The sequence below is a fragment of the Rutilus rutilus genome, assembly GCF_951802725.1.
Source record: "Rutilus rutilus genome assembly, chromosome: 21".
Taxonomy (NCBI): Eukaryota; Metazoa; Chordata; class Actinopteri; order Cypriniformes; family Leuciscidae; genus Rutilus; species Rutilus rutilus.
The window spans coordinates 25,065,512-25,080,370 of record NC_140226.1 but is presented as its reverse complement, the minus strand read 5'-3'; the positions used below and the strand labels follow the sequence as shown (position 1 = coordinate 25,080,370).

Here is a 14,859-nt window from a genome sequence, read left to right as displayed (position 1 = left end):
GATGATAGATGAATTCACAACAGTAAGCATAAATGACCTCCTGTAACGGTCTCTGATGCACCAGGGCTGGATTAATCGATTGCTGAATGTACTTCTCATTCCAGCATGCATGTCATGGAGGGGGTGTGAGGTATTGTTTGTAATGGACAGCAGTTTGGACATTATTCTCCTCTCTGCAACAGCCTCAATAATATCCAGATCTACTCCAACGACAAAGCCTGCCTTCTTAATAAGCTTATTCAGCATATCCAGCTATAATCCCAGTGCCCCAGCACACTACAGCGTAAAACAGGGCACTAGCATCAACACACCTGAATCTTCTCAAGAAGTAGAGTTGGCTCTGGCCCTTTCTGTAGATCTCTTCTGTCTTCTTTGTTCAGTCCAGTCTGTCATCTATGTTGAATATGATATGTTGAATCATGTTTGAAACCAACATACAAACCCAGAACAAGCAAAGCACGTGTAAATACACTTTTGACTCAAAACCTAATAATTATGGAGATACAGCCCAAGTAGTCCAAGAGAAGTCCATGGAGAACATTATAACTCTCCAAAGAGATGAAGCTAATGTAAAAAAGAAAAAAAAAACACAGGACAGCAAATTGGTTTATAAAATGTAATTTTTAAGCATGTTACATAACATACATAGGGCATAAAACATTTTCACAAGGCTTTTGTGAGACTAAAATCCATGGGAAATTAAGAGAGAGAGAGAGAAAAATCACATACACAATAAAAAAAAGACAAAAAGGAGAAACAAGGTAATAGTGGTCCAAACTATAATGACACTCTCTGGACAACCACACACCTGTGCACAATGCATTGAAAAGTACTAAACAGAACTTTAATATTGGCAATATGGCATTGATTCCCATTCCAGTGTTCTGGACATACACAGGCAATGTTATTTGCCAACAACACAAATTCAACGCTAGCAGTCAGAAGAAAGATACTTGTTTTCTGGTCTTCTATCGTTCTTAACATGCGTTACGTGAAATAAATTTCTAGAGTGGGCCATTAATACGTGAATCAAACCATCAAGACCATATTACCACATTGTGCCACAGATCGTGTCAGAACTGGTCTGCATGCTAGTTGGGTACTGCTAAATACACAGTTTCACTTTTAACATAGCATTACTAAACAAATAAAATAAAATATGCCCTAAGTCATCTTACAAATGGTTTTAATTTCTATGGATGATTTTGATTTCCATAAAAAGCAAAGGGAACACTAAACAGGCCAAAATCAAGTGAAAAACTGTAAATATATATATATATATATTTAAACAGTTTATAAACTGAGGACCGTCAGATACTACATACCACTGCAGATGCTAATATTTCCAAGTAAAATCTGAAACGCACGCCATTTCAACAAACGTCTTTTTTTGTTGTTGTTAAATTTCCATATTGAACTATCTAAAGCGTGACTGACCACCGCTTTCAGTGGAAGTGCACAACCTGTGGTAGTGCTGAGGTGAAACAGGTAAGAGTGTTAAAGTACAAGATACAGTAGGTGTATATGACAACAGTTATCTAAATGCTTTTAATATCCCTGCAATTACTTTTTAGTCTCAGACTTAGCTGTGATGAAATGCATGTCCTTATTTTTAATTTATTCATTAATTTATTTTCCGTTAACTATTACTTTAAGATTATGTTTGTATAAAATGACACTAGTCATACTTTTCTACAGCAGAAACTGCACATTATGGAAGGCCAAGACAAACAAACTAAGGGAACAGGGTTTCTCCCCAAATATCTTTCTTTTCTTGTCCAAAAGCTGCACTTGTGAAAAGACTAAATGATTTTGTTTTTTCATAAACAGCTCTTCATTAATCATGGGTTTGATCTTTACTGGAGGAATTCTGACATGGAGTGATAAAGGAAAGGAGATGTGTAAAAAGGTTGTTTTCTTTGCTGAAGGAGTGTGTAGATTAGTTCTCTCCTCCCTCGCCTCCTTCTCCCTCATCTGGTGCGTTGTCAGATGTCCATAACTGGTGGAAGAACACAATCCATGTTATTTTAGAATTACTTATATACTACTATAAATTATATTTACTTCTTGTTCATTTAACTGTGAAAAACCTCATGTAACGGCATGAAAAGCAGCCTTTCAAAAATTAAAATTCTGTCAATAATTACTCTCCCTCATGTCGTTCCAAACCTTGATCTTTTTGATGAAATCTGAGAGCTTTCTGTCCCTCCATTGACAGTCTATGCAACTACCATTTTGACGCTTCAAAGAGTTCATAAAGAGATTAATTAATCTATACGAATTGAGTGGTTTAGTCAAAATTTTCTGAAGAGACTCGATCGGTTTATATGATTGTCAACAGAGGGATTTTTCTGATCTCTTGAATCACATCTCTCTGTTTTTACATTTTACGGTATTTCTCCACTCTATCAAACCAAAAAAGCAATTTCAAAGCCTCTATACAACTGTTTGCGATGCCTCTACGCTCACTATCGAATCACCTGTGAGGAAACAAAATGGCTTTCCTGTTACTTACTGTGAGGTTGTCTCTCAGTAGCTGCATGATAAGAGTGCTGTCTTTGTAAGACTCTTCGTTCAGCGTATCAAGCTCTGCTATGGCCTCATCAAATGCCTAAATTTGTACAAAAACACATCGTTAAAGATGAAAAAATGTCCACATCCGTAATGAATTTACAGCAAACGTTGTAATTTGAAACGTACCTGTTTAGCAAGGGCGCAGGCCTTCTCTGGAGAGTTAAGGATCTCGTAGAAAAAGACAGAAAAGTTTAGGGCCAGACCCAGACGAATGGGGTGTGTTGGCTGCATCTCTGTCTTGCTTATATCAAATGCTTTCTGGTAAGCATCCTGAGAGTTTTCTATGGTTGCTGTAAAAAAAAAAAAAAGTAAATGGTTAGTCATGCAATGCATATTGAGTACAATAATGTCAAAGTAGGGCTCAACAATAATATGAAGTTTCAGGCCAGTGCTGCTTTTACCAATTTTGAATGGCTTCAGAGTTATAAATCAGTATAAAATCTGTAATATTTTGCATATTAAGCATAACTGTGATTATTAATTCATGGAGTTACGTTAGCTGCATAAATTCTACCTTTTTAACTAACTAAAACAACATTGCTAATTTATTAAATACCACTACAAATATTGTAAATGTTTTATAAAATATTGTACTTGCACATAAAATACATTGCTAATATATGAAATACTACTGTTTATATTGTAAATGTTTATATATATATATATATAATTTTATTTATTTATTTTACTTAACCTACTCATTACAAATATACTGCTAAAAAAATTAATTGTATGTGTTTTTGTAAAAATGTTGACAACAGTAAAAAATCGTTACCGTTCTACAAAGCTGCAAAACAAAGCCTAAAATCAGGCCATCCAAAAAATACACATATATGGAATTTAAAGAAAGTAAGAAAAAAAGGAAAGAAAATGAGCATTTGTATTGAGCGGATGACTCAAGACACGAGACAAACTTCCCCTTGTTTCGATGTTTCCAGTTGCGTCATACCAAGGAAAGTCCAGTCCTACATTTCATGCAAACATGTTTGTGAAACCTACAAAACTAGCAGCCATGCATTCTTACCTTTCTTGTCATCTCCTGAGGCAACTTCAGCAAGGTATCTGTAGTAGTCGCCCTTCATCTTCAGGTAGAAGACTTTGCTCTCTGGAGTTGTGGAATTCTCAATTAAATATTTATTCAGCAGCTCCTGTAGAAGAAGAGTAAATGAAAGAAATGAACCGGTGGAAAGGCATGAAGGCTTAGCTAGAGACCATCTTTAGACACTTTCTTCATGTCAATTTCTCCAAGACCCAAATAAACGTCCACAAACCACCAAATACAGGCTAAGTATCAGCTCATCCTCCTGTTAGTGCCGTTACCACAGTTTTAAGGGATTTCACTCCAAACTTCATTTTAGTCCAGATTTAAACTTAATCTGAGTCTCAGAGGCTAGCCTTCTGCTGGGTCTTCCCATGCATCTAAGACTGCTTCAGCAGTAATCTGTGTCAGTGAAAGCAACAGCTTTAAGGCACGGGTAAATACCAGATTAACCACCATACCAAGGATGAGACAGATTACCACAGAAAGGCCAACACAACATCATGAGGTATGACCCACTCCTTACCACGCTATGGTAAGATCAGGTCAGAAAATGCAACGAGAGCTTATTTTTTTCTCTGCTTCCTCCTACACAGACACTGTTACAACACAGAAATCATTAGGAAACATATCAGCCCAGCTTCAGATCAGCACACAGTGAACTGCTAGGAGGTTTGATTAAATTTAGGATAGTCCAACATTTCATTGCTCTCTTAGTGATTAAAGGGAAAGTACAACCAACATTTTTATTTATGTTATTTATTTTGATTTAGCCATCATTTATTATTTAGCTCATGTCATGCCAAACCTGAATGACTTTCTTCTGTGGTAACAAGTAAACATGTTTTTGGACATACAATGAAAGTCCAGGGTTTTGGACACCATTGACTTCTAATGTATAGGTTTTCATAAATTATTTAGTGTTCCACCGAAGAAAAAGGCATACAGGTGCAGAACGACATGAGTAATTGGCTTTTCTTTTTTTTGGATGAACTATCCCTCTAACCAAAGGCATGCAAATCATTTTTTGGGCTTTAAAGAGTTCAAACTGCACCCTAAAATGTCAAAACAGACAAAACCAAAAGCGTAAGAAACATTCTCTGGCATGAGGGCCTGTTTCTTCATGCTTGCTTGAGGTGAAAGGCCTGCCAGAGCATTTTTTTCATTCTTCACACTTGTCAAGGACTCTCAGCACAGAGATGGCAGTCTTGATGACCAATCCAGAGAAACAAGGTCAGTGCTATACTAGAATCCTTTTTCTGACCTAAAATAACAGCATTTGAAAAGACTACAAACAGATGTACACAAAATAGCACAAAGTTGAGCATCCAAACTTAAAATCTCATTTTGAGACTTTTTATGTGTATGGACTTACATTAGGTTAAAAATTTGGGCATTAAAAACACTTTTATTCAGCAAGGACTAAATGAAATTGATTAAAAGACAGTAAAAACTTCTACATGGTTACAAAATATTTCAATGCTGTTTTTTTTTAAACTTTCCATTCATCAAAGATTCATGAAAAAAAAATGCATCACAGTTTCACCATGAGAAACAATGTTTCTCAAATCAACGTATTAGAATATTTCTGAAGGATCATGTGACACTTAAGACTGGAGTAATGCTGAAAATTCAGATCACAGCCATCACAGACATAAATTACATTTTTAAAATATATTCAAATATAAAATATTTTAAATTGTAATAATATTTCACATTAGTGTTTTTACATGCAGCCTTTGTGAGCATAAAAGACTTGGGAAAAATCTTACTGACTCCAACTTTTGAACTGCAGTGTGTTTGAACTAAGGATGGTCTACTAGTCTAGTCTTCCAAACAGCTGACTGGTTTAAAAGTGAGGTAAACTTATCTTTTTGTTTAAGCTTTAATATTTTTAGTGGTGATGCTGTAAAGGGGAGGAGTTTAGTGCCATCTTCTCTGTGAACATTTAGCACGCTGTGGAAACGGTGACTGCTGGACAGTCAGAAATCTAAAACTCTTTCTGAGAAGTTGTTTCTAAATCCATCCCAGCTACAGTCAACGTGCTTCTTGTTACAAATTCACCAGATTAAACAATACATTTCAGAAGAATTACTGTCAGACTCCAAATATTTGTAGTTGTTGGTCATGTACACACACAGGTGAACATCTTTTTAAACATTCCCCTAATGTTGTAGCAAATATAAATCAATGATAAATGCTGGAAACACTTGGCACTTGTTCATTGAGCCTAGTTCTCCCTACTGTGAGTATGAGAGCTGGCAGCATGTGGCAGGCGGTCTGGACAGGTGGGGGTGTGGAACAACCTTGATCCCAGAGCAGATTCAACAGTGAGATGAGTCACAGACACACCCTTAGCCATCAAAGACAAGCTGGGAAATCAAACTCCAGTTCTCACTAAACCGTGCACAGAAACTGGCCATGACTCACTACACCAACACTGTGGATTTCACATGGATTTACAGAAAAACCACTGATAACAGCCCCACTGACTTACTAGAAGGAAACTACAGTGACCGGCTACTTTCGCTTTCTGGTGGAAGCACTATCTTCAATTTTTTTACAGATATTAAAAGTTAATATTTTCATGTTATAGCAGATAATTGATAAATGGCTGATATTAAAGTAGGCATAAAATGGAAATTCACCCTATTTTATAAATGCATGTTATTGAGCTTATTGTGAAGGATTCATTCAATTATATTTCTTTTTTTGTTTTCCGTAATTTTTTATCAAAAATCCAGTGAAACATAATCTCTCTGAGGATGGATGCTTGACTTCTCCAATCATTTAGTCTGCTTAAACCCCGCCCCTTTCTTACAATTAACTGCAAGCATTCAGATCTGCCGCCATCAAATCAACAACCAATGGATCGAACCAAATCCCTGCTTCTGCATTTTTTCCCCACGATCTGTTTCACTTAAATGTATATCACAATACAGAGGAAAGGATCTGTCACTACTTCAGTTTCATCGCAACTGTAGTATTCAATTATTATTTTCAAATAATTAATTTCTAATTGATTAAATATCAATTTAAATAAATATATATCGGCTTCATTTCGGCCATCGGCCACCCTGCTCTCTAAGATATCGGCATCAGCTATCTAAAAACCAATATCGGTCGAGCACTAGTTGCTATGATAGTTATGATGTAAACGAAGGCCAAAGCTTTGCCTCCGCTAGCCTGTTAACTAACATTACAGTACTGAAGTAGTTTACTTTAGCTTTTCTTGCTTGTGTAAGACTGTTCACCGTCCCTTAGGAAAATTATCCATGGTTTTGTGATTGATTACTGTTTGTATTACGATAGTTTTCCAACAAGTATGATTAAATGGTGGATAACATCGAATCTATAAGAAAAAAAACATACCACTCTGAAACGTCCTGTGAAATCTGTGCTTGCAAAGTCCGTGCTTGAAATCCGTTCAGCACGATTGTTAGTTAAAACGGTCAGGGTCTGAATCGGGCTCGAAATGGTTTGAAATTGACGCCATCATTAATATTTAGATCGGATTAGAGCTAGCGGTTATAAAGAGGCGTGACAATTCCAAACACGCCCTAAGCGCTGCCAATCACAACACACTGCGCCAGCTAACCAATCACAGCACATTTCGTATTTCGGAAGGAGGGGCTTCACCGAAAATGACGAGTTCAACCAGACTGCGGAGAGAGGAGCTGTAATAATGTAAAATATGTGAAAAATAATGCATTTTTTGAACAATCAAGCATGAAAAAACAATTCTAGTAAACCCCAGAAACAAAATCAATACTTCGTAAAAGGGCATAAATAGGACCCCTTTAGTAAAAACTACAAGTGAATTTAGCCATCACAACATTCAGTAGAGTAAGAAACATGGTTATTAATTTTTAGATTGGCCAAAGCTTTCATTTAAATGTGTTATTAAATAATTTGTGTTTTAAAAGTTTAACTTTAAGAGAGCGTTAGATGAGTAAAAACAGAGGAAATACACATTAATAGCCAATAACGACCAATATTTATCTAATACCGATAAATAAAATATCAAATATAATTAAAATCCGCTAATTTGTCTATGTCTTACATGTTGTCAGGGTCTTCTTTATTAATACACCACTTTTTCTGATGCACAATAGCAGCCTCGTCCTACCATTTCAGCACAGGCTATGAGAAAATAAACCACAGCTTCCATTTTTAGAACAAACCTCCTTCAGGCAATGTTAAACATTGTATTTATTTAAAGAAACAAAGTGTCTGAGAGGATGAGGCTGAATTGTTCCACCAGTAGTGCAAGCATTGAGAATGAGGAACTGCACAAATCACTATTACCCAACAGCAATTCAGACAGCGTAACTAAACTGCACCAGAACGCACCTTCTCACACACACACACACCCACCTCTGACCTTTGATCATCTCATCTCTCTGTGGATAAGGCAAAGACAAAGCCAAGCACATGATTTGACTATATAAATAAACACTTCCCTCTGTGGGAAGCGTCTAACTGGAAACACTTCTCATTCACATCATGCCAATTACATTAAGAGAGTTTGCTTTACAAAAAGGTATTAAATACAAACTTGCACACCTTCTAATTTGACTTATCACTACATAAGCTAGATATAAAAATAATGAGACTGTGACTGTCCTTATGCAAGACTGTGCATGCTCCCCTTAATATAGACACCCTCGTCTCCAGCGAGAGCCAAAACTGGGCTGCTGTTCCATCAGAAAAGAGGACATATTCTCTGCCATGTTATGTGTATTGCACATATGTGGTCTACAGAGGAACACATATTCTGATATATACACATAGCCTATGTCTATGGCTGAATCGCAGCAGTGCTAATATTCAGAACAACGGCACTTTGCTTGTGTGATTAATTCAGCAAATACCACTTAATGGTACAGATTCTATTCAAAATTGTACATTATTTTGGTCTTTGGTGTGCTGTGCAATATATACTTAACATTGAAGATTAAAGTGAAACACTAATAAAAAAAGTTTTTAAAAAAATCAAAATGGCAGCAATGGAATCTTTGTATTATGTGTATACTGATTTGAATTGCATGATTAAAGGAATTGCATAATTTTTCTGATAATTCTGGTTTAAAATTATTTTGGCAAAACACTGCCAGGAGCCCTTGAAGGAGCCCTCTCAATTTGTTGACAACAGGCATTTTAGAAGTACTTCTCATTACAAGTTTGGGAAGATTTTTGGCACATAAAGTTATAAAGTGACCCAAACTCAGAAGACATGTAGAGATTAGTTTGCATTAGGGGCAGCTTTTACAGTGACACTGGATCACGAGCTGCTTGTGTTTAAAATGTATATCACTCTAAAACACACAGCGCATATATTTAATTTAATATATTTAATAAGACATATCATGATCTATTTAGATTAATCGAGCATTTTGTGCTTTGATGTTTTATGTAGTTTTTTTTATAGCCTATATATACATTTGTATTTTACCGTCTGTACAGTCCTTTGGTCTATAGCGTAGTTGCAATGGGCTCTATAAATAAACTACACTTGAGCCCTATTACAGACATTTGCATTCTTCATTGTGTGTAGGGTTTCCTTTCATACTGTTCATCCATTGATTATCTTAACTAAAAACGATACACTATGTTTTTTGCATTGTATGGACGTGCATACTCACCAACACATCGTTGCAGATGTCTCGCAGTTCGGACTCCACTTTCTCCCTGTATTCCTTCACCATCTGCAGTTTCTTGTCGTTTCCTTCAGTCTTCTGCTCGATGCTGGAGATGACCCTCCAGGCAGACCTCCGGGCACCCACCACGTTCTTATAGGCGACGGATAGCAGGTTTCTCTCCTCGTTAGACAGCTCGGTCCCAGCTTCAGTCACCAACTTCATACAGGCTGCCATATCGTCGTAGCGCTCGGCCTGCTCGGCCAGCTTCGCCTTCTGGATGAGCTCTGTTCTGTCCATCCTGCTGCTTTTCTTTAAGTCTGTGAGTGTTTCTAGGTCTATGGGACACTCGACTGATCAAAGGAGGGGAATGAACCGCTGCTTAATCCCTGGAGAGGCTGAGGGGGAAAGATAATGACAGTCACACTCCATATATTGATTAGAGAATCATTCATGTGAATGAATCATTCTGTTCACTTCCATACACTGAAGTCTCTCCCCCTTTGTAGTGTGCGAGTGCTTCGGCTGTAGCACAAGCAAATAGCATTTGAGTACAAGAGGTGTAGCATATCATCAACAAATACACCCTTTACTGAACAAGTCCATGTTAGGAGATCTAAGGATGTTTAACAATGAACTCTTGTAGTCAATTGGTTGAGAGAATAGTTCAATTCCTCGGTCATACCACGTCAAAACACGCCATTTTTTTCGCCACCTACAGGCGAAACAATGCAATTGTTTGAAAGAATCAGTGAACAAATCTTTTTTGGTGAATGATTCAAAAGATTCAAATCGCTGAAATGAGCCAAAATCGCTACCAATGCTCTTCCGTGTGAATCTTACCCTTTCATTCTCAACACACGGTCTAAAAACACGGATTTCAGCTTAGATTAATGGATGCGTCTTAAAAGTGAGCTGCCCACCAAAACAGACAGCATTTCTGGGCGCGTTCCGACAGATGCTATCTAGATAGGCAACTCACTAGGTTTGGAGACAAGGGCAGGGTGTGTGTGTGTGTGCGGCTTAACACATCTGTGTCAGTGTGATCCATATAGCCCTGCCCTGTTCACTAAAATATCATACATATACCATTCATATCTCCAAAGTGGACCCGACTTAAAGTAACGTTACACAAAGTAGGACATCGCAGTTCAATATAACGATCACAATCATACCGAGTCAATACGAATCAATGAAATCCAGCCTGATTTCCGTAGCAATGAGGTTACTGCTCATTATACAAGGCGTTAGTTGACAATTTCATCCGTCAGATATGCATATTATATCAACATAAATTTTAATTTATACTACCAATAAAGCTCTATGTCAATCATCTTCAGGCTGATGTAAATCAGCTAACGTTAACGTTTAATATTTTTTTTTTTTTTAGAAAATCAATTGTAGCGATGTGACGACCCGCCTTCAACAGCGATGGGTCTCATCTTGTCCAATCCATGTTATATTTTTGGACAGCAAATATTCAATCTGCGACTACAAGTATCGCACATCAAAGGGAAATAAATGTTTACTACATTGTAATAAGCAAATCAACATTTTTTTCCCCTGATCGATGTGGACGCAGTTTGGCAGCCCCTCCTGCCTCTCAACCGAGCAGCGCGGTTATACTGATTACGCCGTCTATTGCAACAATATAAATTATATTTAAGAATCTAAGCTTGTATAATAAATAAACATAACACCTTAAATCTATTAGATGGCATCTCACCTCTCGATCAACGGTTGACTCCAACGGATTGATAGCCTTTGAGCTCGGATGGTTAGGGAAAAAATGTAGTAGAGAAAGACAATCGAAAGTGTTACCGTAGGACGTCGCTAATCCCGCCTGTCAACCAATCAGATACCGCGCTTCCCGACTATAACGCGTTATTCTTCAAATGATCATCCAATAGCAGCTTAGCGCGGGGAATGGAGGCGGGCCGACGCGAATGAGTTCGGTTGACCGGTAGACTCTGACTTGTAGCCACGGGGTTTCCTCCAATTAGAGCACGGGGGATGACGTCACTATTGCTATGGTGATCCCCCCTCCTCCTACTCATCCCCAGCATCACCATCAGCATCATGATTGGGAACTGGATGCATCAACAGCAGATCTAGCCTACCTACCGAGACCCAAATACCATCTCTCTAATTAATCAGATTGGAAAGATAATTGCTTTGCTTCTTCTAAGGGCTAGTTGAGTGTATACAAGGTGTGTTTGGGGGTTTGCAAACATGTACAGTATTCAGCTCTATGATAAGAAAATATGCTGAAATTCCAGCACAGATTTAAAGAGAAGGATAGATTTCTGAACACAATAATAATACACAAGCACATATAGCATGTAGAAATAAACAATAAGGTACGAGAGGGCCAAGTACACATTGAGAATACAGACATGGCTAAAGTACATCATTACAAGGTCATAATTGCAACACATTTAACTATGGCTTTAATCACAATACAGCAAGGCATGGAGTGATTTTTTGCTTTTATAAAACCGGTAGGCTACTTCATATTTATAAATATTAAGGACACAATGTTTTATTAAAATGGCAGCAAATTCATTAAGTGGCATCCTTCCACAGTCCTTAACACAATGTTGCTATGCAACAAAAAATAACAGTCTGCTATGGGTAATAAACAGATATTTCGTCTGTTACAATATTATTATGGATACGTATACCTTTCAAAATTTGAGGGGGCAGTTGTTTTTTTGTTTTTTTTATGTTTTTGAAAGAAATCTCTTATGTTCACCAAGGCTGCATTTAGCCTATATGATCAATAAACAGTGATATTGTGAAATTTTGTTCCCACTATGCAATAAGCATTCTAATTTTGTTGAAGCATGTCTTATTCTCCACAGTCAATTTCCTGTGAGGTAACACGAGTCAGTGTAATAGGGTAGGGCTGAATGTATGACAAATTCTAACATCTTAGCTTTGTCTGAACAGGTTAAAGTAGTCATCCATTTAAGCACTCAATAATCCACATAAGTGACTGTAGGCTAGTTAGTAAAACATGTTTTTTTAGTTTTTTTGCCGAAATTATGAAAGAATTGACGAAAGCCAATTCGAGTACAATCAAAAATTAAATGAAACAGGTAATTTTTGACACATAGGAATTTTAGATGTTCTTAGACAACTCACGCCCTACTTGGCTTTAAAGTATCTCAGAATCTCATCTATTCTAGAAAAAAGCAGGATTTCACCCTTTCACAACCTGCATGGGCGAAGACCAGCCTCAGCTCAAAGACTTGTTTAATCTAAGTTGAATGGTGATGTGTTAAACTCCAACAAGTCATGTCATGCAGAATCCTACAGATACAACCTGATGTGAAAATGGGCTATTAATGTTTGTTTGAATATTATTTCAAGGACTATATGTGTGTGTGTATATTAAACCGTCAACTCGTTACCAGAAACTGAAATTTGTATACAAGTGAAATTTGCTGTGATCAAGTTGCAGCACTGAGCAGTCTGTTCGGATGGTGCTGTCACTGTGGCTCACAGGTCACACCGCCTGAGGGGAATCAATATGTGGCGTCAGAGTTCTGTCAGAGAGGAACAACGACATTCGCCAACATATAACAAAGTCCTGAAAATGGCTGTAAACAGAAAGCTAATAAGAGAGCAGACAGACAACAAGATTTTCTGAGACACTGACTATTCCCTCAAAGACCATGGTGGTTGAGGACTGTCCTGCCCGCAGAAGGTCTGTTCAGTTAAATCTAGACTGGCTTTCAATGTAGCCTGTGGTCTTAGAGAGCCATATACAGTACAGTAGCAACTACATGGAGGTGTTAAAAGAGCTGTTTCACATGAAGCGAACAATCCGCCCACCCATAAGCAAAAACACCAAGCTGCAAGTAAAAGCTCAAACAAATGGGCAGTGTTGCGCTTCTTTGCCCTGTCCAAATTTCCTCCAACCCAATTAAACAACACCGTTTACATTTTCACAGTCTACATTTCACACAGTAACAACACGATCGGTTTAACAAGCAGGCACTGGTTCAACACATTCATCCATCTTTACTTAAATTAGATTCTGTTCTAATTACCATATGAAAAATACAATAACCTTGTCTCAGTGGATACATCAAAGCCCTTGCTGAAAGTGCTCAAACCTGAAGAACTGATTATCTTATTGCTTTCCCACTGTAAATGAGGAGACTGGGGGGATGTAGCAGTTACGTAGGTGGGTGGGCTCGGGGAGTTGTGTAGGCAATCTGATTGAATGAGACGAGGGTGTATTTCGTACTCTGCATGGCTGTGTGTGAGTGTGTAGGAGTGAGGGGGGTGTAATTGGCCCTTGGCACTCTAATTTTCTGTCCTTTCACCATTGTTATCATTGTCAGTGAGAATGTAGCGTTGGATCTACTACTACACAGCATTAACACAGCAACAAAGAGATCCTTTCTTTTCTTTTTCTTGTATCATTTGTTAACGCTAAAACCAGTTCAAATTGAGTCTATTTACTTTCTATTTACTATTTAATTTGCATTTGACTTTTCTTCCTTTAATTGTGCACAGTTCAAATGTATACTATTTTATTTATTTGCTTATTTCCTTATAAATAGCTTCTTCCCTTTAATATTTTATCAAAATGTAAATTTTTTCCTTTTTGTATGACATCACAAATCCCTCCTAATTTCCAACGCCTTCTCTCCTACTAACTGGCTCAACTCTAGTAAGGAACGCCCACTTTTCACAATCCATTTCCCATGTCCAAGTCCTGTCCTACATTTTTTTCTCTCAGAATATTCTATTGCACTTAGGAAAATGTCACTTTACGACACTTCACATTGATTTTAAAACAGTGATACAGCAACAACAAAACAGTAACAACAACAATACAGTAACACTTTACAATAAGGTTCTGTAGCATCAGTTAATGCACTAGGTATCTTGAAATAACACTGAGAAATAATTTTATAGCATGTAATAATATTGGTTGAAGTCAATTTCTACATGTATATTTTTTTGTGAAAATGTTAATTGTTAGTGTGATACCTATGCATTAAAGTTTAATTGAATCTTTCCCTCTACCACTCATAGCGATTAACACTTATGGGCTTTTAATGACACAGCAGAAAGGCAAAAATAAAAATAAATAAATAAATACAATTCTGAAATCGGTGCTACATGAGAGAAAACAGAGAAAAAGATCTGTGGCCCTTTTGCCCAAAACTTCAACTCTTTTGAGCAAAAGGGTTGCCCAAAAGGGTCTTCTCTCACCACCCCTCTGGTAATCTGTCCATGAACGGGAAACAAAAATGTGGAATATTGGGGCAGTGGCTACAAATAAACGGGGATATGTATGGGTGCAGGTAACAAAGAGAAAGAATAGACATTGTTCATTTACATATAGGGGTGAATAAATTCAGGTTGATTGGGACACTTTTCCTCATTCATCTCAATAGCAAAAAGTGTCCCATTGCAATCAACCTGAATTCACCCCTACTACCAACATTGTAACAATGCAAAGCTGGCTGAAAATCAGTTAATTATCCTTTAATTGCTAATTACATTTAAAGATTATGTGTGTTGCTATATGCAAAAAAGAAAAAAATTGTATTTCCCTGCATTGCACTTGCATTCTTGAAATAT

General features: G+C 37.3%; 1 protein-coding gene across 1 annotated transcript; it reads right to left on the bottom strand.

The window, feature by feature from the left end:
- Positions 1-602: 602 nt before the first annotated feature.
- Positions 603-11,118, bottom strand: ywhaqb (tyrosine 3-monooxygenase/tryptophan 5-monooxygenase activation protein, theta polypeptide b). Its single transcript, XM_084392678.1, has 6 exons — positions 10,979-11,118; positions 9,259-9,650; positions 3,599-3,722; positions 2,701-2,864; positions 2,516-2,611; positions 603-1,999 (listed from the first exon to the last, which is right to left on the bottom strand). Exons 2-6 carry the CDS (start codon positions 9,550-9,552, stop codon positions 1,940-1,942), a joined length of 738 nt encoding a protein of 245 aa, XP_084248804.1. The 5' UTR covers positions 9,553-9,650; positions 10,979-11,118; the 3' UTR covers positions 603-1,939.
- Positions 11,119-14,859: the final 3,741 nt, after the last annotated feature.

Coding starts and splice junctions, on each gene's coding strand:
- ywhaqb (XM_084392678.1), bottom strand. CDS start 9,552: ATGGACAGAACAGAGCTCATCCAGAAGGCGAAGCTGGCCGAGCAGGCC. Junction 3,723..9,258: donor ACATCTGCAACGATGTGTTG/GTGAGTATGCAC, acceptor CTTCTTCTACAG/GAGCTGCTGAATAAATATTT. Junction 2,612..2,700: donor CCTGCGCCCTTGCTAAACAG/GTACGTTTCAAA, acceptor GTACAAATTTAG/GCATTTGATGAGGCCATAGC.